This window comes from Uranotaenia lowii, chromosome 1, assembly GCF_029784155.1.
Source record: "Uranotaenia lowii strain MFRU-FL chromosome 1, ASM2978415v1, whole genome shotgun sequence".
NCBI lineage: Eukaryota > Metazoa > Arthropoda > Insecta > Diptera > Culicidae > Uranotaenia > Uranotaenia lowii.
The window spans coordinates 200,308,533-200,332,768 of NC_073691.1; the positions used below are offsets into that span (position 1 = coordinate 200,308,533).

At 41.1% G+C, this 24,236-nt stretch overlaps 3 protein-coding genes and 2 long non-coding RNA genes across 6 annotated transcripts; 4 read left to right on the plus strand and 1 right to left on the minus strand.

The window, feature by feature from the left end:
* Nucleotides 1-5,840: 5,840 nt before the first annotated feature.
* LOC129739646 (CAAX prenyl protease 2-like) lies at nucleotides 5,841-7,805 on the plus strand. The gene is made up of 2 exons (XM_055731127.1): nucleotides 5,841-6,247; nucleotides 6,511-7,805. Exons 1-2 carry the CDS (start codon nucleotides 6,105-6,107, stop codon nucleotides 7,262-7,264), a joined length of 897 nt encoding a protein of 298 aa, XP_055587102.1. The 5' UTR covers nucleotides 5,841-6,104; the 3' UTR covers nucleotides 7,265-7,805.
* Nucleotides 7,806-8,184: 379 nt separating this feature from the next.
* On the plus strand, nucleotides 8,185-9,338 carry LOC129739647 (aprataxin-like protein). Its single transcript, XM_055731128.1, has 3 exons — nucleotides 8,185-8,573; nucleotides 8,634-8,871; nucleotides 8,942-9,338. The coding sequence occupies exons 1-3, from the start codon at nucleotides 8,418-8,420 to the stop codon at nucleotides 9,127-9,129; spliced, it is 582 nt and encodes a 193-aa protein (XP_055587103.1). The 5' UTR covers nucleotides 8,185-8,417; the 3' UTR covers nucleotides 9,130-9,338.
* Nucleotides 9,339-12,404: 3,066 nt separating this feature from the next.
* Nucleotides 12,405-17,757, minus strand: LOC129738291 (uncharacterized). Its single transcript, XM_055729475.1, has 4 exons — nucleotides 15,941-17,757; nucleotides 15,248-15,895; nucleotides 14,454-15,170; nucleotides 12,405-13,134 (listed from the first exon to the last, which is right to left on the minus strand). Exons 1-4 carry the CDS (start codon nucleotides 17,755-17,757, stop codon nucleotides 12,405-12,407), a joined length of 3,912 nt encoding a protein of 1,303 aa, XP_055585450.1.
* A 1,770-nt stretch (nucleotides 17,758-19,527) lies between these two features.
* Nucleotides 19,528-20,193, plus strand: LOC129739652 (uncharacterized). Its single transcript, XR_008735930.1, has 3 exons — nucleotides 19,528-19,595; nucleotides 19,655-19,986; nucleotides 20,064-20,193. It is a non-coding gene; the product is annotated as an uncharacterized LOC129739652 (long non-coding RNA).
* A 712-nt stretch (nucleotides 20,194-20,905) lies between these two features.
* On the plus strand, nucleotides 20,906-21,846 carry LOC129739649 (uncharacterized). 2 transcript variants are annotated; one of them, XR_008735928.1, is made up of 3 exons: nucleotides 20,906-20,957; nucleotides 21,027-21,278; nucleotides 21,346-21,846. It is a non-coding gene; the product is annotated as an uncharacterized LOC129739649 (long non-coding RNA). The 2 variants fall into 2 exon arrangements; XR_008735929.1 differs by having other exon boundaries at nucleotides 20,913-20,963.
* The last annotated feature ends 2,390 nt before the right edge of the window (nucleotides 21,847-24,236 follow it).

Sequence of the window (24,236 nt, forward strand, 5' to 3'; positions counted from 1 at the left end):
TTTACACTGATTCGACAGGTCGCACAAATGTACGAGTTCGCACAAATCTCGAGTCATGAGTTCGCGGCGCAGTCCATTAGTGTGCTGGGATTAATATAGAAATAGATTGTCTGTCTTTTTTCAATCGATTTCGAAATGGCCGAAACGAATCCTCCTGCAGAGCTTGATCGGTTTTGACAAGTTTCGATCAATTTCAACTTGCTTCATGGAACAACGACCTGACAAGTTCCGACCAAACCATTGACCCATTTAACAACACCAGTTGTCAGAAACCAGTAGAAACCATTTTCTACCTGCGGTCGAACGAATCCTGCTGCCGAGTTGGATCGGGTTTGACTAGTTTCGATCGATTTCAACTTGTTTCATGGAACAACGACCTGACTAGTTTCGACCAAAACATTGGCTCATTGAACAACTACTGGTTGCAAGAAACTATATGTAGAAACTTATTTCTACCTACTATTGATCGAAGCTAAACAGACATGTCGGAGTCGCATTCGGATGTCTCTCTAGACTTCTCGCTTGTTCATAGCTGTTTTAAGGGAACCGCTATCCTGCTCTCGCAACACCTTTCAAACGAAGAACTGACATTTCAGACATTTTCGAGCAGCTATAGATCAGCTGATTTTGAAGTTTGTGAAGGTTACAAAAAGGGGCTAAAAAATTAATGATAAACAAAATTCTTATTTCTGGTTTATAATTCCAGCTGTTTTGTACATCAGAGCAAGTTTCGTTAACCATGCTTCACTCTAAGCCTTTGTAACCCAAAACCAAGTTGAAATGCCGCAAAATCGGATGAAACTGGCTCCCGACGAAAATGAGTTTGAGGGGGTTTTCCCAAACTTGAGAATAAACGTCATTCTCGCAACTTTATTTTGGGGCATGTCATTCGGCAGGGATTTTTTTGGGATATTTTTATATGGTGACCATTTTCAAAAGGGATTAAAAATACTACAGAAATGAGAATTTGTTTCTTTATTAAATAAAATTCATTTTATTACAAAGAAAACTTCGGCAGTAATATCGAAAGCATAAAGTAAGCCGAATAAGCCGAATCTGATTCGTTCCTGGTGCACATTCCCAAGTAACATTTTAAACTCTTTTAGGTTTTATACAAAAATCACAAGGTTTTATAATTGCATTGAGAGTGCGTTGATGGTTGTGAAGCGTATTTTGGGAAGATCACAATATAAATTCCCTTCAGGATAGCTACAGAACCCTAACACAACCCTCTCCCAAAACTCAACGTGAATTCCGATCGATTTTTATAATTCATTTTAATTTCGGTTTGAAAAGCAGCTACACAACCTTTACAAAACCTTTTCATAAAACCACTTGAAAACGTCAAGACTGCATTGAAAAAGCCTATAATATCCCAGAAAAAAAAACTTTGACGAATAAAAAGCCTATGTAGGGATAGCAGCGTTGTCATATTAAATTCTGTATTTTCATTCAAAAAAATTGTTTTAGTTTTCGTACCTTTTATTGATTATGTCTTTAAATAGCCATCCGATTTGACTCGACCATACTTCAAATCAAGCTTTAGGAAAACGATGAAAATCTGTACAAGATTTCAAAAATCTGTTACCTACACGTACAGAATCTGTACCCGAAATCAGCTAAAAAATCTGTAGTTTTCTCGATAGATCTGTCATGTGGCAACCATTGTCAGAGCCAATCCAAGTATCAATAATGGCAGCAAATTGATTTGTTTTCTCATCCACTGCAGCAATCAAAAGGTAAATATTCATCGTTTGATCGCGTTGCATCGTTCAATTGCGGAATAATAATTGTTGTAAACTTCCATAGGTTCAAATCATGATGGAAAACTGTATCCTACTTAGCCAGGCCTGCTGCTATTATGATGATTCGTTCAATCTAAATCATAACCCAAATATCCGGATGTACATGATGTGCCGTCGCCGAAAGATAGTTCTTCAAGCAACGCAGCAACAAGAACGGCCTAACGGGTATGACTGTCGGAATTGCCATTACCGAAGAGTTTCCGTAGCGTTGGAAAGGAAAGCGGGTAGATCGATCCTCGAAGAGCACTGCATAAATGAAATGCCAGACTACACCATAATGTTAAGAAGTGACTAACCGAATAGTGATAGTGACTCAAATAATAGAACTGAGAAAATTAAATATTGTGTACAATAAATGAACAAAAAAGTGCTCGAAATAATGTGTTGTCAGTTAATGGAATTATTCAGTCAGCTGTTCTGAAAAATGTCGCTTATAGCAGATGAAACGCCATTTTTTTAGTAATATTTATTTAAAATAAAAATCAAAATGTAGCACTTTTATTAAATGCTTGAAATACCATTATTCTACCAAATATGTTTTTAAAAATACTGACAAATGAGAGTAAAATTCCATTTGGGCGGCATCCATAAATTACGTAACGCTCCTAGGGGGGGGGAGGTAGTAAGCTCTAGCGTTACGAATTGTGACATAGGGGAGGGGGGGGAGGTATGCTCATCGTTACGTAACGATTTTTTTTCCTAAAAAATGTCAGTTTAATCGCAGCTTTTTTGATATCATGCAATTTTTGCTAAATGATAAGCAAACTAAAATCATCTTAAAATTTTTAAGCATTAACAAGATTAAAACTGGTTTGTAACTATTCCTATTAAAAGATTCTTAGATAGACTAAACGTGTATTGGATATCCGTGGAATAACCGTAGGAAACCGAATATTAGGTACATTTACCCCCAAGAACTCAATCCAATCTTAATACGGAAATTTTACTATTTTTTCTCAATTCCGATCAGTTATTTTGATTATTCTGACAAATATTACTAAGTAAAGTATATTTTGCATAACAAGTTATGGCTGCTGAACAAAATAAAGTAAACAAGGTACATTACCAGTTACCAAGCACAGAGCAACTCGTAATAAGACAATAAATTTATTTTATCAGTGAGTTATCATAAATGAGTCGATTTGGATGGATAATAGTTCCGTTTGAAAAAACTTTAAAAAAATTATATTATTTTTTTTTACCATCAAAAATCTTGGGGGGGGGGGGGTAATTGTCAGCGTTACGTAATTTTAATAGGGGAGTATGTCGAAGCGTTACGATTTGTGACATACGGGGGGGAGGGGGTCAAAAAAGTGCATTTTTTGCGTTACGTAATTTATGGATGCCGCCTTGCAAAAACCGAATGACCAAAATTTTGTATTGAGCTCTTTCATTTAGCAAAATTATGAAGGGGCGCCTTTTATTTGCCCCTGTTTTGAAAAATCAATCGATAAATTTCGAAGCGCAACTAACTTTATCATTAATTTCGATTATATCATTTGCCTTTTTTCCAGATAAATCGAATTATTATTTTATGCCTCTTGATTTTGACAGGAAAGAACCATGTTGTTTTATTTGTTGTTGAAATTGATTTTTTTAAATCGATTTTTTTATTTCAATAAATGCGATTTAAAACCGTTCTCAGAATCGTTTTTTTCATGCATGATTTTCTTATCTGTCACTAGAATTGATTATCTTGAACCAGCTTTCGGCAAAGCCCTTTTTAATCCATATGGCTGTATAAGGTACTTGGAATGTGTTCTTCAGAACCTCCTGTAGGTGGGCCTTTTTACTCTTATAGGTGTTTTATATATGTTTTAATGGGGTCTATATAACAAAACGTTGTTTTATAACAATGTTTTGAAGCACCCTTCAAGCTTCTTAAAAAACTTAAATTGTTACTTGGGATTAATAACGGCACTTATAAATAACGGTCAGAAATAACAAAATGCTACTTCCATGTTCTACGGAAATCTTCCGGAGATTGGCACCGTTGAAGAACAGCAACAGTCAACGCAATTTTGGGACCGTGAATGGCAAATCCGACTTTTGCCCCAGATCGCCATCCGCTTCTTCCGTGTTTTTAATGGTTTCTTCCTCCTTACTTTGCATCGCCGGAGCACAGGACATTCGAAGTAAAGGTTCCTGACGACCCATCCGACTCGGTTAGGTATGTGTCCCACATCCGAATCGTAAAGTATAGTGGCAGTTCTCGGGTTAGTAAATTGTTCATCCATCGAAACGAAAACTGCATATAGCCCACACCGTGGGTTTGCAGGTGCCGGTGCAGCGTTCCTGGTAGAAGAAGATGCAGATTGACAAGTGTGATCTAATTTTTGGCTTTACCATCAAATTGCTGGATAAGTTCCTTCAGTTGGTTCACTTTTTCCTGGATACCAAGCTCGGCGAAGTTACTTTTGATACAAAACCGCCTGAAAAACTTCAAATTAGAATAAATAACGCGCGAGAACATATGCAATATTGCATTTAAATCTTCTCACCAAATTTTTTTTTTTCGGTACATTCGACTGTCTCGTTGGGAAACAGAAACAACCTTTCTGAAAAACAAAGGGAAATTTTTTTGGGGTGGTCAGTTCCAGCTACGAACTTTGGTTTTGGTGCATTGACAACACCCCAAAATTAAGAAAGCATGCTGAACTTGATTTTGCTGCCTTGGCAAAGTCAATTTTGGGTTGTTTTGATTCTGAGTGTACTTTGCATCGCCGGAGCACAGGACATTCGAAGTAAAGGTTCCTGACGACCCATCCGACTCGGTTAGGTATGTGTCCCACATCCGAATCGTAAAGTATAGTGGCAGTTCTCGGGTTAGTAAATTGTTCATCCATCGAAACGAAAACTGCATATAGCCCACACCGTGGGTTTGCAGGTGCCGGTGCAGCGTTCCTGGTAGAAGAAGATGCAGATTGACAAGTGTGATCTAATTTTTGGCTTTACCATCAAATTGCTGGATAAGTTCCTTCAGTTGGTTCACTTTTTCCTGGATACCAAGCTCGGCGAAGTTACTTTTGATACAAAACCGCCTGAAAAACTTCAAATTAGAATAAATAACGCGCGAGAACATATGCAATATTGCATTTAAATCTTCTCACCAAATTTTTTTTTTCGGTACATTCGACTGTCTCGTTGGGAAACAGAAACAACCTTTCTGAAAAACAAAGGGAAATTTTTTTGGGGTGGTCAGTTCCAGCTACGAACTTTGGTTTTGGTGCATTGACAACACCCCAAAATTAAGAAAGCATGCTGAACTTGATTTTGCTGCCTTGGCAAAGTCAATTTTGGGTTGTTTTGATTCTGAGTGTTCACAATAGTCTCTGTTGCATGAGAAAACACACGAACCATAACCGATGTTTTGGAAACGATTCAGCAGTTCCGGTTACTACGAAGGTGAGCTAAATACTATTCGTATTTATCATTATATACTTTTTTAAGCCTTCTCACTGTTTCATTTTAGATCCATGAGGTTCCAGCTGAATGACCGGATCCATCGTTCAGATCAATCCGAAATTTTCGATCAATTACGTTCGTTGGCAGTACTCTTTCTCTCCGGACCGGCGAAAATATTGTGCCTTCCGATGGCAAAAAGTCTGGTTTTATTAAGTTGCGTTCTCGATATGTGAAAAAAGTATAATTCCTGCATGCCATGGTCACACGATTGAAACAATTTTTTTTAATAAAATAAATATATTGATCATAAATTAAAAAAAATATTCATTAAAAATGTATACTCCCTTTTAATAAGCGGTTCTTGAAACGAAAAATCCCTCCCGAATGACATGCCCCAAAATTAAGTTGTGAGAATGACGTTTATTCTCAAGTTTGGGAAAACCCCCTCAAACTCATTTTCGTCGGGAGCCAGTTTCATCCGATTTTGCGGCATTCCAACTTGGTTTTGGGTTATAACGCCCTAGAGTGTTAATCATATTTTAAAATGACATTTAGAATTTTTTTAATAATGATGAAAAAGTACGGTATTCTAGTACTACCATAAAATCAGTTTTGTTGTGATCGCCATTTTCGTAAATTCAAAATTACCAAAAGTTCATCCCTTTTCCGATTTTTCCACTTTTGCGGGTCGCTAATATTCTTTAAGACAGACAACGGTGGCCAGGAGAGCTCTGAGACGGTGTTTTCGTTGAAAAAAAAAACGGAAAAGTGGATAACCTAGTGTATCTGTTGGCCCATTGGAATCTGTTTGCTCGCATCTGGTTAGCCGCCCAGGAGCCAGGAGCCGAGAAGGCAACAGCTTTCGACGAAAAACCCCACGTATCGACAACCGAGATGGAACAAGACGTTGAGTTTCCTCCGGTCGATGCTTCCTCTGAAGATGTGCACCTGCCGGCGGTCATTTCCGTTGGTGCCTGTTTTACTATTGCCGTCATCTATGTCGCTAGTTTGTACGTGTGGAAGTCAAAACATGATCGGTAAATATGTATCTTCGTTATAATTATTTAAACACGGTTGATATTCAATATTCAATTAAAATTTTCAGTGGAATTGGCCTTTTGTCATACGTTTTTTGTTTATTGCCCAGTCCATCCTTTTTTATGTTGAACTCCTAATAATATTATTACTAGCTTATAAAATCATTTAATTTCAAATGTTTACAATATGTTACAACATTTAATATTTATGTTGAAACCCTCAAGCTACGTTCAGTTTGCTAACTGAAATTTTCGTATTCCAGGGATCATCCATCGACCATCAAAAGGCGTTTTTGCAGCGTGTTTGTTGTGATGCTGATCGCTCCAATCTTTGTGTGGGCTCTGTCGTCGGATTTCGTTGCCCATCGATATACCATGTGGCAGATAATGGGCTTCCGATTGGAGGGCTTAGTGACCGCGATAATGCTTCCGCTAGTGCTGACGGCTACGCTATTTTGCGGACCACTCAGCGTAACCCTTTGTAACGGATTGTGGCGCATCTATTCAGAGCCAATGTACTGGGTCCAAGCCGCCCAAAATCTTATGTGGTTGAGAAACCACCTGGTGGCACCGCTGTCGGAGGAATTTACATTCCGGGCTTGCATGCTGCCTCTGTTGTTGCAAACTTTTCGACCTCATACTGCCATGCTGATAACGCCACTGTTGTTTGGTTTGGCTCATTTGCACCATATCAAGGAGCGGCTCAGGGACGGAACACCCTTGCGCATCGTTCTCACCGTATCGTTTTTCCAGTTTTTCTATACCACAATTTTTGGCATTTATTCGGCATATCTATTCATCAGAACTGGACACTTTGCGGCACCATTTGTAGCGCACGCATTTTGTAACCACATGGGTTTCCCCGATGTGCCGGAAGTGCTCAACCAGACAAACCCTCGGAAAGCCATCTTCCTAAGCCTGTACGTGCTGGGGTTGGTTGGATGGATTTTGCTACTGCCAACGCTTACCACTCCCGGCTGGTATGAGAACAACCTTTTCTGGTCTGGAGACACGTGAACGAACGAACCATTTAAAACGTAGAAAGGTTTTGTTTTTTTTTAATGTCATGAAATAGGATCTCTAGTAACGGCGCGTTCGTAAATTGATTTTTTAGGTGATGCATCAGTCGATCGATTTGTTTGGTAGATGTCAAATCACTTTCCAAATGCTTTTGCATACGTTTGTTTGTAATTTACGAACGCCAGCATCGATGAAAAAATCACTTCGATAGAAAAAATCAATTTACGAACACGCCGTAGGTGCACAAAAGAACAGAAACCCGTGCTTTTAATGTTTGCCATTTAATATTCCTTGTGTATCGGGAATTTAAGATTTCAGCTATGCGGGTTAATCAATTTAGTTGCATTAACAATAGGACATTTGATATTATGAAAATACGCATATTAACAAAATACTTTTTGTCGGTTAAGAATAATCACTGTTTTGCTGCTTGAAAGCTCTTTCCTCTACCTAGCGAGTAGTTTAAGATTCAGTTTATTGTTCAGATGATGATTTTCTTAAAAGAAAAAATAAACGACAAACTAGCAGTTTTTTTATCTGTTCGAAAAATATACTGGTTTTGTTTTAATTTGTCGCTTACCTTTTAGCTTTTCGATAGTGTCGTCTATGTCATTAAACCTGATGTTGAAGCAATTTAACGTCTTTAGTTTCAATCTAAAATTTAATGTTAGAATAAGACTCGCCTCACAGAATAAGTTGTTGTAATGAGTTGCTTTTTATATTTTTTAATTTATATTTGTATTTTGTTGGAACTTCATCAAATCATTCATCCCTTCTTGAAAACTTATAGATCAACAACAGTTTTTGCTTATGTACCTAAATGATTTTAGCCGACGACGACCCTAATTTCAGGTAGTACTAGTCGCAATGGGTCGCGTTCATGCAATTTAAAAGTCTTTTCGATTTGAGGCTACAGTTTTCGAAGTTTGGATAATCGAAGATTTGAGTGTTAATGTTTATCGTCGGAATTCAAAAACAAAATTAAAAAAAAAATCATTTTTAATTATAATTATTGTTATAAACGTTAGGATATATGCGAAAAATCATAAGTTTACGCATTGTTTTTTTAATGTTGTTTCAAAAGTTAATTGTGAATTGAAACTCCTCAAAACAGGCAGTTTTTAAAGTTAGTCATCTTCGTTCCGAAAAAATGGCAGGGTTTTCCTACGGTTTGATACGAGACATGAAAAAGTCGGTGAACCAGCTTATATGTACAGAGCTAGCGGTGGTGATGAAAGATATTTATCCTAAAGCCAAATTTCACTACCTGGTTCTCCCTTGGGAGGACATTGATACGGTTTACCAGGTATAAAATCTATTTACATTTTTTGTTGTATAGATATCTAATTGCGTCTTTTGTCTGTAGCTTTCTTTGGAAAACTTACCGCTGTTGCACGAGATGCATTTTTTGGGATCAACCGTGATACAGAAATTTGGTGTCCAACAAGGTATGAAGGAGGACTGTTTCCAAATGGGATTTCATATGAAGCCTAGTATGCACAGGTTACACCTGCACTGTATCTCAACTGATTTTGTTTCCGAGAGTCTAAAGTACAAAGAACATTGGAATAGTTTCGTCACAGATTTTTTTATGCCATTTGAAAGTAAGTTTCCTAAGGTATAGTTAAGTCGAATAACGTCTTGCTAATAGAAAATTACATCTTTAATTAACAGGTATTGTGCAGGAGCTGCAAGAAAAGGGTCGAATTGAAAAACGTCCTGAGCAGTATGTCATCGACTTGCTGAAAACGCCATTGGTTTGCAACCAGTGTAATTACCACCCGAAAAATTTTCCGGATTTGAAACGTCACTTAGCTAACCATTTGTCCAGTACCGGAAGTGGGACCGAAGCCATCAATTAGTGATCGTATCGAACAAACAATAGGAAAACTCTATGGAGTGAAGAAACATGGCTGACTGTACGAGAGATTTGAGGCCGATGCGGACACGTGGCAGGTCCACCAGGCACGGGGATAATCTTTCGCTGGCAAGTTTGCTGTATCTGCTTTGATCGAGGCTAATAACTATGTTGAAGTCAAAGCCCCTCAAATATAGCAGAATACTGGATTTATAGCCGGTTTCAACACCCAAAAGTTTTACTTTTGTTTGTAGATGTGTATCACAAAATTAGTCCTCCTCAGTAATACCCACACTTCCGGTTCTGAAGGAAAGTTACTGCGATCTTCACTGGTCAACTTAAATTACAAGAAAGAAAGAATCCATCCTCCAGAAGGACTATTTAAAGACTTCGTAGCCCAAGCCATCCAAAAGGTGCAAGCAAATCGTCCGACAACCTGTTGATTATGGGCGACGGGCGCGTTCGCAACCCGGGTATACGATTTCTCGTGTGTTAAACAGAGAAAGTAATAGCCTTCAGTTCAATTTCACTCCGATTAGCTGTCATTCTAATGGAAATCTGTGTAAGAGTAAAGAGCAAGCTTTATTCTTTTTAGCAGGCCCAATGGGCGATGGGCGCGCTCGCAACCCGGGTATACGATTTCTCGTGTGTTAGACAGAGAAAGCAATAGCCTTCACTCCAATTTCACTCCGATTAGCTGTCATTCTTATGGAAATCTGTGTAAGAGTAAAGAGCAAGCTTTATTCTTTTTAGCAGGCCCAATCCCAATTCCAGATTGGGATTTGGTATGGAAATGGAATGGAAAAGCTGTCACTAGCTGGCACTAGCATCTGCATCCTACTCGCACTAATGAGGACCAACCGGACCGTCAACCGAACCGCGCAGTTGATTCTAGCGTGTGATGGTATTCGTGAAAGGTATAATTTGACAGTTGTTCCAGCCTTTCCAGCTGGGATTAAGCTGCGTGAACGTACTCTAAGGGCCTTTCGACCAGGGGGATGGCAATCTGTTTCTACTTGCGAACAAGAATCTTTCTATTTTTTTTCTATCCATCGAGAGAGACGTTTATGGTGTTTTCCTCTCAAAGCAGCACGGAGTTGAAAAAGTCGGTATCGATTTTTGAATACGGCGAATGCGCCAAGACCTTTGTTTTGAGAAAAACGCATTTCAAGTTTCAGAAAATAAAATCAATTTCCTATTTAGCTGCGTACAATCGTTTTCCAGTCTGACCCAGAAAAGACCACTGATCAGCTGAGCAAATATTCTTATCTTTGTAAACAAACTCATTGAGCGGCTCGCGCACTCCTTGCCTACTTATTGTGAAAGTCAAAGAACTTTGTATTTCTAAAAACCTTGATTAGGAGCACCTTCATAAAGCCCTTCGACATTAATTAAGGCGGCTGCAAAGTTCCTCGAAATAGTCCTATTTGCCGCTGATAGTGTTGGTGATATTATGCTGGTTGTTTCACCAACACTTTTTAGTTTCGGGACAATCAACCTAAAAAACGACCATGTTTGTCGACCGGCTGTCCGTTTTTTGTACCGAGAGTTTTGGAGGTTAATTGTCCCGTTTCATCTGTACACGCTCAGCAAGTGTGCGTAAGAAATGTCAAAAACAACTCTATAACAGGTTACCTCATCCGCCATATTGGTTGGCAGATTTCTGATTGATGACGTAGTTGTTATGAAAAATAGCGAGCATTGTATTGAATTCTACAGTTTTTTCATAAATGTTAGCGAGAGTCAAAAGTGCCGGGCGAACTGTGTTCGACAGTGTTTATTCCAATGAACAAAACGAAAAGATATACTTCAAATCTAAAAATATACAAAAGGTTTTAGATAACGTTACAACTATACCTAACCTCAACTTACAATCAGTCAACCGAGCAAACTCTTGGCTTGACTTCCTCGCTAACCGGGTACAACGTTTCGGATCCTATTTTGAAATTACAATTTAGTACTGAGGAGAGAATAAATCTAACCAACCAATTACCGTAATTGTACGAAATCGCCTTGTAGCGAACTATCCGAAACCCGCACAGCAATATTGTGGTCCGATTGGACGTAAGGGAATCTGTCCTACCAAATACAGGTTAGGTGTTAAGATTGAAGAAGGATTTACAAAAGGTTTCAACTTACGGTTCCTAATTTGGTAATATCGAGACTACCTCGACATCGATTCTCCTTGCGCGACCACTTAAGCTTCACTCTCTCTTACCACCTATCTATCAACTTTCAAACTTTCTTTCTAAACTTTCACTCCACCTCTATAATTTCCTCCTCCGAACTATCAACCACGCGCTTTTCCTTCTTCCTACTAAAATGAACTCTTCTTTTACTTCTTACTCCTCTTTTCTTTTCCCGCTCATCGAGAACTGTCACACGCTGGAGTGTCGTCAGCTCCCGGTCTAATTGCCCTTGTGGCAACATCCTCCCCCCGGTGGAATCCGGCTGGGGTCCGCGTTCCACGATCTTGTACCTCCAACACAGCCAGGCGCGATGGGAGTTATTAAGCAAATACTAGCGACACCATGCCCTCCATAGAAAAGTTTCGATTAGTTAGGGAGCTTTTGGAAAGCTTTTGAAAACGGCCATACATTTGTCCTAACTTCGAAACGTCAATAAATTTACCTGGCAAGGCGGATAGCGGCCGACGAAACGTTCCATCACTCGTCTGCACAATCGCCTGACGACACCTGCCGTCTGGATTCGTAATCACCTTCAGGACACGCCCTCTTTTCCATCCGTTCCGCCTACGATCCTCCACCAACACAACCAACTCGCCTGGTTCAACGGGCTTCACCTCGTCAAACCATTTCGTTCGCCTCGTCAGTGTCGGCAAATACTCGTTCGTCCAGCGCTTCCAAAAAGTATTCAGCTGTCTCTGCAGTAAGTTCCAGGAACTCCCCAGCAACTTGTTGTCACACACATCTTCGGTAGGCGGCTGGCGGACACCGTCGGAACTCCCTAGTAGGAAGTGGTTGGGTGTCAGGGCTTCACTCTCAGCTGCATCCAACGGCAAGTAGGTTAAGGGGCGACTATTTGCGATCGACTCGGCTTCGACCAGTAGTGTGTGTAGCTTCTCGTCATCAAGTCGCTCGCAGTATGCCTCAGCAAGTCCAGCCTTCGAAACTGGCCATACCGCTTCAGGATGCACTAAAAAACTTGGCCCGGCGAACCAGCAACTCGTTTTGGCAAAATAAGGCCCGGAACCGTACTTCGTAGCCTCATCCGCTGGATTGTTCTTCGATGGAACCCATCTCCACTCCTTCCGAGTGGTTAGCTCCGCAAGATCTCGCAGATTCGGAACGATACAAATCTATTAAACTTTCGGGGATCTCCGTTGATCCAGCTCAGCGCTGTTCCGGAATCGGACCACAACACTCGCTTCTTGATCTGCAACGAATGTCCCTCGATGAAACTTCGCATATGACGTGCACCTAACACACACGCTTGCAGCTCTAAGCGCGGTATCGACCACGCCTTCAGGGGTGCAACTTTGGACTTCGCGCCTACCAGCGCAACCTTTACTTCTCCGGCAGCGTTCGTTGAGCGAAAATACGTCACACAGGAATATGCAATCTCACTGGCGTCCACAAATGTGTGAACTTCGACCTCGTTGATCGCCTCTCGGAAATAGCATCGCTGGATGCCGATATCGTTGATGTGTTCAAGCATTTGGACCCATTTCAGCCACTGTTGGTGCGTTTCATCGTCCACCGGTTCGTCCCAGCCGAGCTCTTTGCGCCAGGCTTCCTGGATAATGAGCTTGCCAAAGATCAGATACGGTGCTAGAAGACCCAGTGGATCGAACATTGTCATCACACACCGGAGTATCTGTCGCTTCGTTGGTTTCTCCTGTGTAGTGATTAACTTCACCATGTCTTCCCGCATCTTCGTTGGGAACCGCAGCTCATCGTGTTCCGTATCCCACAAAATACCAAGCACACGTTCGGAGTTTTCTCCCTTAGTTGGGCACATCACTGATGAACTGATGTACAAGCTAAGCCTTGAAACGTGTGTAAAGTTCCAATGACCGTTTTCAATCAATTTTATGTGTTTTGGTTGAGCCACCAGATGTCTCCAAGGACACCAGAGAGAACTGTCAAGAAGAAAGTGAAATGTAAACAAAACAAAATAACAAACTATTAGTCAGTTATGAATATGTCGAATTACTATTTGACGAGTTTTGAAGATTCGCAACACATTTATGATTTGCGTAATGGAAATTTTTTAGATTTAAGCTGTTTTTCTAATTGTTTCAAACTAGCATGAAGCACTAAATAGAAACAGATATGATACGATAAAATGCTCGCTCAGAATAGCCTTGAATCGGTATTGTTTCATGAGATTTTTAATTTTAAACTCAACTGGATGAAATAACTGGTTCGTCTGGCTTGTCCGAAGTTCTTAGTTAGTCTTTTTTAGTAAAAAGAATGAAGATAAAATGAAACAGTCTACTCTACAGTCTATTCTACTACGATGTTAATTTATCAATTTTTGAGATCATATACGATTGTGCTCTTTCATCCAAGAATGAGGAACTTCAAAAGTTTAATCGGCTTGTTTAAATGATAGCATTCGAAAATTTGTACTGGTTTCTGGAATATAATAATTCAAGCTTGTACATCTGTTTGTTATTTCGGTAGTCTCTGTAGTGAAAAAAAATATGATAATGCTATTTTCCCCAGCTTAAAATTATTCGTGGTTAATCTAATTGTATAGAATAATTCGTCTTATTGTATTTAAATTTATTCATTTTTGAATTCAAATACCATTGCGTCCTTTCGAAAAATTGTTACATTTAAAAGAGCTATCTAGAAACAGTGCCATCTATTGCGCCGTTCAAAAGTTAGAAATCTAGCAATAGATGGCACTGTTTTTCGTCATTTTTTAACGGCTTCTTTAAAATAGAGCACTGGAAATTTTACACAAGTTTCTGAAGATTTTTTGTTCGAGCTTGTACATCTGTTCATCTGTGGGCACATGTTCTTCACTGGATGTGCCTTGACCTCTCCAAGAAACTGCATGACCTCGTCGCTGTTCGAACAGAACTGACGAAGTTCGAAACCACCGTGTTGATGTATCGCCCTCACCTGGGACGTAACTTCTTTGGCCTCAGCCACGCTCCGAAAACTGGTCACATATGCCATATTCGTTTTCATCTGGTGGAAAGATGGTAGTGCACCAACTGCTGTCATCTTCATATAAAAAAAACGCTTTGACAGCACTTGGTGCACTACCGGTGCACCACCAGGATGAAAACGAATATGGCAATAGTCATCAACATAATGACCACTGATTGCTTCTTCGACGGCTGCAGGATACTGATCGGCGAACAGGCGGGCGTTGATATTCTTAACGTATTGGGCCGTCGCTGGTGAACTGGTCGACCCAAACGTTGCCACGTCCATGACGAAAACTTTTGGCTGCTGGTTCGGATCCGACCGCCACAGGAACCTTTGAGCGCTTCGATCAGCTTCACGAATCAGGATCTGGTGGTACATCTCCCGGATGTCTCCACAAACTGCCACCGGATACTGGCGGAACCGAAATAATACAGCAGGCAAAGATGTCAACTGGTCGGGCCCTTTCAATAGCATCGCGTTTAAGGACACCCCGTCGACTTTGGCTGCAGCGTCCCAGATGAGCCGCACCTTACCGGGTTTCTTGGGATTGGTGACCGCGCCGAGGGGGAGGTACCATGTGCGTCGGGGGTCAGCCTGTTGCAGCTCATCCGGAGTCGCTCGATGGCAGTAGCCTTTCTGCTGATATTCCTCGATCTGACGCACTATGTTGTCCCGCATCGCCGGTTCTTTTCCCATTCTTGTTTCGAGACATTGGAGTCTTCTCAGACACATTGGATAGCTGTCTGGAAACTCTACGAAGTCGTACTTCCAAAGCAGGCCGGACTCATAACGATCGCCCACTCTTTTTGTAGTCTCCTCTATAATTTTCGTTGCTCGAGTGTCTTCGTCACTCAGCACTGGCGTGAACACTTTCGATCCAACTTCGTCGAGCGTCAGATAAGCTTCACTGCATCGTCTAAAGATGAATCATGTTGACAGTCACAAATGTGATAACTGAATGTTGGCGTTGACTCGTCGCGCTTGCCACCGTACACACACCAGCCCAGGCGGGTGCGTACCGCAGTTGGATCTCCTACTTCGCCCTCTCGCGCTTTGAGCGGAACCACCAAACGTAGATTGTCAACTCCTATGAGAAGTTGCGGACTGGCATTCTCGTAACCATCCACCGGAATTCCTCGAAGATGACTAAAACGTGACTTGAGTTCTTCGAACGGCAAACTCTGTGTTGGTAAGTTCAGGGAATTGGTTGTTCCGACGTTTGAAACCTTGTACCGCTTTGATTTATTGATGCCGGAAATCTCGAACGTCACTCGTTTCGAATCGTTCTCGATCCGCGTCACATTGGATGTCCACTGCAAGCACAACGGGTGGGAGTGCCCGTTTAGTTGAAGTTTTTCTGCCAGACTCTTTTCCAGCATTGTTATCGAAGACCCTTCGTCGATGAAGGCAAATGCATCGACGGATAAACTACCGTTGTGGAGCGTGATTGGAATAACACGGTACAGTAAAGATGGAAACGACGACTGGTGAACGTGATGCACAACGTAGTTCGATATCGGATTCGGACCAGAGCTGTAGGATGCCTTTGGTTTCTCCGCCGAATGAAGAAGTGCGTGATGACGCGCATCGCATCCATCCACGCCGCAGCGAGTGTTGTTTCTACACGAACGAGTCCCATGACTGTACAAGCACGTTTTTCAAAGTCCCAAATTCTGTATACGAAGCCATCTGTCGTCGACGGTCATCTTCTGGAACGATCGACATTCTCTGGACTTATGCCCCTCTTTCTGGCACACGGCACAAGTCAAAACTCGTTTTCTAAACTCCGCTGCACCTTGGCAGCTACTCCGCTCCTTCGGCTTCTCGAACTTTCCCGCGACGTCACTGTGCACAAAACTCCGGTCCAGCTTGGATCTTTCAGGCTTCGACTGCCTGGCTTTCGATTCGCCGGTGTACGACGTCACGGCGTATGCATCGTCGACAGTTTTATCCATGAAGGTCCCGAACGTTCGTAAGTCCAGGGCCTCGACCGTTCTGATGTATCTTCCCCAAAGCATTTGGTATTCGGTCGGGAGCTTTCTCACCAACTCCTTTAGCAGCGAGGGATTGTTCAGATGATCGTTGAAATCCGCGGCTTCCAAGTGTTCGCAGAGACCCTGCACTTGTGTCCCGAAGTCGATGATAGTGTTGAGTCTATCAGCCTTCGGCGGGGGTGTGGATCTAACCTTCTCAAATAAGGTCTCGATGATCAAATCCGGTCGACCGTAACGCTTCTCCAGCATTTTGATGGCTGCTGGCACGGATCCCGGATGTATAAGCCTGTTACGAACCGACTCCCATGCCGAACCCTTCAGGCATCGTTGAAGGCGAATCATGTTCTCGCCGTTGTTGAAACCACAGGCTTCTGTGGTGTACTGGTAGTGGCTAATAAAAACAGGCCAGTCGGCGGGATTTCCGGAAAACGTTGGCAAATCCCCCGAGAAGACTTGGCGCGCTGTACGCTGCTCTTGAGTTGGCCCAAGTGGCCTCGGATTGCCTGGAACTCCCCTATCAATTTGCCTCGTTGATTGTGGCGGCAACAGCTGCCGTCTCTGCGGCACTTGCACTGGCTCCTCGACAGTTAACGATGTCGGAACAGCCTCAGGTCTGAACATCAGTTCCGGCGCAACACTTTCCGGTTCTATCGTTGGTTGCCTTCTATCCGCTTGCATGGATGGCTTCTGCTGACTGGGTTGGGCAACAACACGCTTGCTCTTCGGAATCGTTCCTGTCGGATGTGTAGGACCATCACCCAATGCTTCCGGAAATGGTTTCGGAAGTCGGATTGATTCTTCCGGCCAAGCTCGAACACCTTTCAATCCCCGCTGACACAGTTGGAGCTGATTCTCAAGCTCGCTTAACTTATCTGCTGACGGCTGCTGGTGTTGCTGACAGTCGCGCAGCTGTTGTTGCAATTTCCTGATTGCGTCTGCAATTAGCTCTAGCCGTTCTGGAAATTCATTCGCAGCTTCTTCCGGAAGTGGTAATCTTGCTGACGATTCTCGGAGGATTGTTCCTCCCTCTGCGCCCAACAATTCGGGGCCAGCTTGGCTCGCTACCCACTCCGTCACACGCTCAGACTTTTCGGCAGGGTTCGCATGCTGCCGAGAATGAACACTATGTTGTTCATCTTCCTCTTCAATGAGGGATTCCTCGATGATCCGGTAGCGCTCCTTAACATAGGCCTTTTTGATCCTTTTCTCGATCTCCTTTTCTTCCTCCAGGTGCTTTAGCTCTAAATTGAGCTTTGCTTTTCGGACGGAAGATGAAGTCCGCGCTGACATCGTTTTCGTCGGAAGAGGAAGGCACTTGCTGCAAGTCCATGGCCTATTTGAAACGCCAGCGCTAACACCAGCGCATGAAAGATGCCACCAGCAATTGCACTGATCACAGGCCACCATATTGTCCGCTGAATCCGGACGATCGCAGGCAACACAACTGCTCGAGTTGTCCTGATTGGTGGTGTTGAAATCATCCTCGCTCGATGAGTGAACCGTCGCCATCGGATGATTATTTGAAGAATTGTTAGCGAGAGTCAAAAGTGCCGGGCGAACTGTGTTCGACAGTGTTTATTCCAATGAACAAAACGAAAAGATATACTTCAAATCTAAAAATATACAAAAGGTTTTAGATAACGTTACAACTTTACCTAACCCGCATACTAAAAAACTATATCTCAAACGGTCTATACGATTCCTCAACTGCTTCAGAAAAAGTGATTCTCTCTGTAAACGTAGCTCTTCTATTAAACTTTACTTCGATGACAAATTTAAACGATAAAAACGAAACATGAACCTTCATGTGAAAAAGTGATGGTATCTGGAAAGGTGATACAATAGTAAGAACGATTTCCTTCAATTTTTCTGTAATCGTAAAAATGATCTCGAACCGTTAACCATACCGTCCATAACTTATGTCAAAAATGAGCGAAACGCCGGTCAGAGATGCCAGACAGTTTTACAAAAAATCAGTACGAACTTATAAACAAATCTCTCATATAATTTTGATATTCTGATACGACTCTGTAGCGTTTCAAAAACAATAATGGAACTTGAAGGTATGCTCATACATCATACTAAAAGAAGTTCATTATCGCTTTTCGCGATGTTTTTAATAACGTTCTAGTTGGAAATAGAGCTTGGAGTACCGATGGTGTTTGTGGTTTTCGTTGATGATTTTATCATCAGCATTAGTTTTTTTTTTTTGAAAGATTTTCATATTTACTATGATTGTCTACTAATAATACCAATACTAATGAAACTGATGAATACCACATACTAATCTAAATCTATAGTATAGATATAGATGCAAAAAAATCATATAAACATAAAATTTGCTTTTACATGGTGTATGGCAATCTCGAACAGAAACATTGATTTAAATTAAACGGAATTCCTCATTTCAATCAATAAGTCATTAATATCCTTCCCATAATCATCCAGATTATCTAAAATATTTAACTAAAAATATCGCATCTCAATATCTATAAAAATATTGATAAAACATTCAACCTGGCACCACTAACGCAATCGTTTCATTTTTGTTTTGATGCGCCGTTCATCATTTCAGTTTGAGATGCTGACGGGCAACCTTCCCTTCCACGGTAGCAATCGTAACGATACGATGAACCAGATCCTGAAAACCAAACTTGGGATGCCAGAAAATCTGAACCCGGAGGCTCAGAGTTTGTTGCGGGCCCTGTTCAAACGCAATCCCCAGAAACGGTTGGGAGTTGGCCCAAACGGTATCGACGACATCAAGCGGCACGAGTTCTTCTCCAACGTCGATTGGGACGCGTTCGAGCGGAAGGAGGTCCCCTCCCGCATACTAAAAAACTGTATCTCAAACAGTCAATACGATACATCTACTGCTCCATGAAATAGTAATTGTCTCTGTAAACGTTGTTATTATATCAAACTTTACTTCGAAACCGATAATAACGTATCATGAACGATCATGTGAATAATTGATGGTTTTTGGAAAGGTGAATGAATTGTATGGACGATTTACTTCAATTTTATCAACAACCGTAAAATTGATCTCGAACCATTACCTATGACGTCCATGTCCTGACGTCAAAATAGTCGAAAGGCGGGTCAGAGATGCCATATGTTTTTTTCAAAAAGCTAATTTTATAGAACTATTGATCGCATGTACCTACCAATTTTGAATGCGCACCAAGATATCACTTAAATAAATTCGATCACGTTTAAATTTTTACAATAAAAATATAAAGTTTCTGTCAAACTATATATTTGGCAGCACTGCCTTATCGAAGACAAAGAAACAATTTTTCTAACGGCCATTTGTTTTTGCACTTTTCAGGACAGAAAATGAAATGGTAAGAAAAATTGAGTTTCTGTGTTATTTCAATGTTCAATGTTTTTTTTTTCATTTCAGTGGATAAAAATGAAACTTCCAATGACCGCAAACCTGAAAAATAATGCTCTCTTGAAGAGTAAATCTACCCTAGAAGCTGAAATGTTGCATTTAAAAACAGTTATGAAATCCAAGCCGTTGGGTCCTAAATTGCTCCAACACTGGCTGATCCTTTGGACCCCGGGGAAGACGATGCAACATTCGAGGCAGCGGTGACCTTGCCGGAAGTGAGAATGGCCTGCAAAGTGAAATCCGGTCCTTGTTAAGTGGATATGCAAAGTGAAGTCAGTTCAGCGACAATTGCTCAGAATTGACGACAAATTCTTAAAAGTTTGATTGGGAAAGTGATACAGGTGAGATTAATTTACAAATCTTCCATTTACAATAGCGAAAAGTATTCGGACTGAATGAGTAATTTCCTTTTTTTCAGAAATGTACAAAATTGACAAAAAAATGTCATCGAAACTTTTCGGGTACAGGATAATCAGGCAACGTCATGACAGCTAGACACTGGTGCCAAAACCTTCGAGCTCGTCAGGAGATCCAAAAGAAGCGGAACTGCACCGGGGTGATCGCAAGAACGACCAGAAGTACCTAGACCAGCTGATAGAAAAGGCCAACTCGTTTCGGAACACTTATGGCCTGGCCCGCAGATCAGTTTTGAATTGAACATGAGTGTTGCGAAAAATTTATCTTTTTAAGAAGTATACTTAGATTTTATAATAGATATAGGTATGATGAAGCTATGTAATTTAGAAAGACGTATTACATTTACATGTACAGGAAAAGGTAAAGATGAGCATTGAATAAAATGAAAGAATTATGCAAAATTAAATTTTAGGTTTTTGTTATTTAATGAACTTACATCAATGTGTGTAATCGCAATGGCAATTCACGTACCGTTCTGGTTAACGTTGGAAGAACGTTATTCTGAATCATTTGAAAACTATTAATACTACTGTTCAGATAAAAGATTACTCTAAGAAAAACTATAATATTAACAGTTTTGTTGTCTGAATATGATTACCAAGAGCAGTTTTTGGACGTTATTTCAACGGTTTGTAGAACAGTTCCCCCATATAAGCGTTTTAACCGTTTTGAACGGTTACATAACCTAACAACATATTCAAAATACAATCAGATGGGAAATCACGATTAAAGCAATGTTTTTAACAATTTCTATAACCGTTTACTAAACGTTTATTTACGCTTCATCAAATCGTCGTTGGACTTTTACAGAAATCTTTTGGTTTCAATCCTCATTTATGCGGGCTTTCATTCCGGCCGTTTCTCGCGACACGGAGTACACCAACAAATCGTCCAAGTATATGTTAGCTTGTGAGTTGAAGTAGAGAGCTGGGACTAATCGAGGGGTTTGGTGTTTTTCTTGCAGAGATTCCCCCGGTGGTCCGGTTAGTGCGAGTGCCCATGAGATCTTCCGCGGATTCAGTTTTATAGCGCCCTGTTTGCTGGACGACATTCAGAATCAGATGGGTCCCAGGGCACCGTTTACGAACGAAATTCCTGGCGTCAAACCGGTCGCCTTTGCCGATGAGTACGCAATGATGCAGGAGCTGGGGCGGGGAACGTTCTCCGTTTGTCGGTTGTGTGAGAATCGTACCACCAAGAAGCATTCGCCGTTAAGGTTGGTTGTTTGGTCGTCGAACTACGTTTTGAGAAGTAAAATGTTTTTTTTTTCTTCTTGTTTTTAGATAATCGACAAATACGGTCACGATTGTCGAGAGGAAGTGGAAATTCTACTGAGATACGGCAATCATCCGAACATCGTGTCTCTGTTCAGTGTCCACAAGGACCCCACTTATGTGTACCTGGTAATGGAGTTGCTAAAAAGAGGGGAGCTGCTGGATCGAATCTTGTCTATTCAATATATGTCGGAGGTTGAGGCCAGTGCAGTCCTTAAAACGGTCGTATCGGCCGTTGCTTATCTGCATGAGTACGGGGTCGTCCTCAGGGACCTTAAGCCCTCGAATCTGTTGTACGCATCCGCCAATCATACTCCGGAATCGCTGAAACTGTGCGATCTCGGGTTTGCCAAGCAGCTTCGGGCTGACAACGGTTTGCTCATGACCCCATGCTATACGGCCAACTTTGTAGCGCCCGAAGGGCATGCTAATTGAAATATGCACCAAGAGGAAGCACAACAAAAAGGCACTGCATAAAAATAGTCGGTAATATTAAAATTCAATAAAATGATAAAATCAGAAAAGATCCGCCATTCTTATCCGAAAATCTCCCATAAACATTTAAAAAATTACGTCTGTGTTTGTGCTCTTTTGACGAACGATCCCTTAAACGGTTTGAATAACGTTGGAATAAAGTAAAGTCAAATCGTTAGAGAACTATTTACGTAAATGTTTAGGCATGGGAGCTCCTCCAAATAACTATAACGATTACAATCCGATGATCAAAATACATTTTCCACAAACGGTTTTTCAACCTTAACTGGACTGCATGTAGAACAGTTCTGCCATACAAGTGTTTTAACAGTTTTTAACAATTACATAACCTAACGACATATTAGAAATACTGTGAATTTGGAATTCACGATTCAACTAATGTATTTCACTGCTCGAATAATCGTTTGCTAAAGGTTTTTTTACGCTTCATGAAATCGTCGTTTAACTATTTAAGAAATCGTTTGGTTACAATCCTCATCTATGCGGGAACCTCAACTTACAATCAGTCAACCGAGCAAACTCTTGGCTTGAATTCCTCGCTAACCGGGTACAACGTTTCGGATCCTATTTTGAAATTACAATTTAGTACTGAGGAGAGAATAAATCTAACCAACCAATTACCGTAATTGTACGAAATCGCCTTGTAGCGAACTATCCGAAACCCGCACAGCAATATTGTGGTCCGATTGGACGTAAGGGAATCTGTCCTACCAAATACAGGTTAGGTGTTAAGATTGAAGAAGGATTTACAAAAGGTTTCAACTTACGGTTCCTAATTATGTAATATCGAGACTACCTCGACATCGATTCTCCTTGCGCGACCACTTAAGCTTCACTCTCTCTTACCACCTATCTATCAACTTTCAAACTTTCTTTCTAAACTTTCACTCCACCTCTATAATTTCCTCCTCCGAACTATCAACCACGCGCTTTTCCTTCTTCCTACTTAAATGAACTCTTCTTTTACTTCTTACTCCTCTTTTCTTTTCCCGCTCATCGAGAACTGTCACAGGCTGGAGTGTCGTCAGCTCCCGGTCTAATTGCCCTTGTGGCAACAATAAAAAATATTTTTGATGCCAGTTATATTTGTACGCCACTGTCCTCGAATGCATAAATTCGACTTTCCAGATTTATGAGCTTCTTCAAAAAATACGATTTGGTTTGTGGTTCTCCATAAAATGCGATGTCCTTCTGGGTTCCAATCTAGCGCCTCTCTGCAAATCTCGTTTTCATCTTTCCGCAGCGTGTGCCCAATCCATCTCCACTTACGTTCCCGAATCTCGATTTCTAGCGCTTTTTAATGACATCGGCGATGTAGTTCCTCATTTGAGATCCAGTTGCCAGGCCACCAAGCGCGGATGATGTTCCGCAGGCAGCGGTTACAGGAGTGATACCATTGCAACAAAAATGACGCCAACGGAACAATCTGGAATGGATTGGCTTCTAATCAGCTGGCAGGCTATTCAACGAATTCCTTCTCTGCAAAAAAAAAATTCTCCACACTGCTGATCGAAAGCAAAAAATCAAAACAAACTTTTGGTTGCTATGATTCTTGACGCTGTATTATTGTGATGCTAAAATCGTCGGGTGCGTCGCGTCAGTATTTTAGCACACAACGACGGCGTTGACAGATGACGCGACGCGAGGTCTGACGTGCTATTGTGCGGGAGTAATCCTTTGTTTTTGCGGCACTTTCCTTTGAAACTAATTTCTATTTTTTTGCGTGTTCTTATTGTGAAAGTCAAAGAACCTTGTGTTTCTAAAAACCTTGATGAGGAGCACGTTCATAAAGCCCTTCGACATTCACGCTAACTTTTGGCTACCCCTTAACGAATACTTTTGGCCCGTTATTGGATAAGACTGGGAGAACTCCTTTTTTCGGATAAAGCCCCTTTACCCTTTAAGGGGTACTCTGCATGATAACGCCTTAGCGGGTCAAAATTACCCCTTATTTGAAACGCTCGCAATGGATAGAGATGTGAGCAGTGGCTTGTGGAATGGAAAAAAATATTCAATGAAATGTCTAGCCAAAATAAATCTGAATTACTATTTAAAAAAACGCATGTATTGTTTGAAATTAGATAGTTAATTAATAATTTTAGGATGTTTTTAAATGCCTGTTCCTCCGTTGTGAAGTTTTCCGGAATTCGCATCGTTTGCCCTTGACCTTTTCCTAGTGGTAGCGGTATCGAGATGACGAAAACTGAAAGGAAAATAAACCTTTTATAATATGAAAATTGCTTAATAAATTTGTAGGAAAAATCTTACGTTAGAATTCGACAACATCTGCTGGATTGAAGTGCCGATAAAAATCCGTCTTTGTGCTGCAAAGTAGGTTATGAAATATTCATTTCCTAGTTCCCAAGATCATCTGTAGCAGGAATTATTTAAATTAATATTTTAAT

Coding starts and splice junctions, on each gene's coding strand:
- LOC129739646 (XM_055731127.1), top strand. CDS start 6,105: ATGGAACAAGACGTTGAGTTTCCTCCGGTCGATGCTTCCTCTGAAGAT. Junction 6,248..6,510: donor TGGAAGTCAAAACATGATCG/GTAAATATGTAT, acceptor TTCGTATTCCAG/GGATCATCCATCGACCATCA.
- LOC129739647 (XM_055731128.1), top strand. CDS start 8,418: ATGGCAGGGTTTTCCTACGGTTTGATACGAGACATGAAAAAGTCGGTG. Junction 8,574..8,633: donor ACATTGATACGGTTTACCAG/GTATAAAATCTA, acceptor TTTTGTCTGTAG/CTTTCTTTGGAAAACTTACC. Junction 8,872..8,941: donor TTTTTTTATGCCATTTGAAA/GTAAGTTTCCTA, acceptor TTTAATTAACAG/GTATTGTGCAGGAGCTGCAA.
- LOC129738291 (XM_055729475.1), bottom strand. CDS start 17,757: ATGGCGACGGTTCACTCATCGAGCGAGGATGATTTCAACACCACCAAT. Junction 15,896..15,940: donor ATGACCGTCGACGACAGATG/GCTTCGTATACA, acceptor GTGCTTGTACAG/TCATGGGACTCGTTCGTGTA. Junction 13,135..14,453: donor GCCCGCCTGTTCGCCGATCA/GTATCCTGCAGC, acceptor ACACGTTTCAAG/GCTTAGCTTGTACATCAGTT.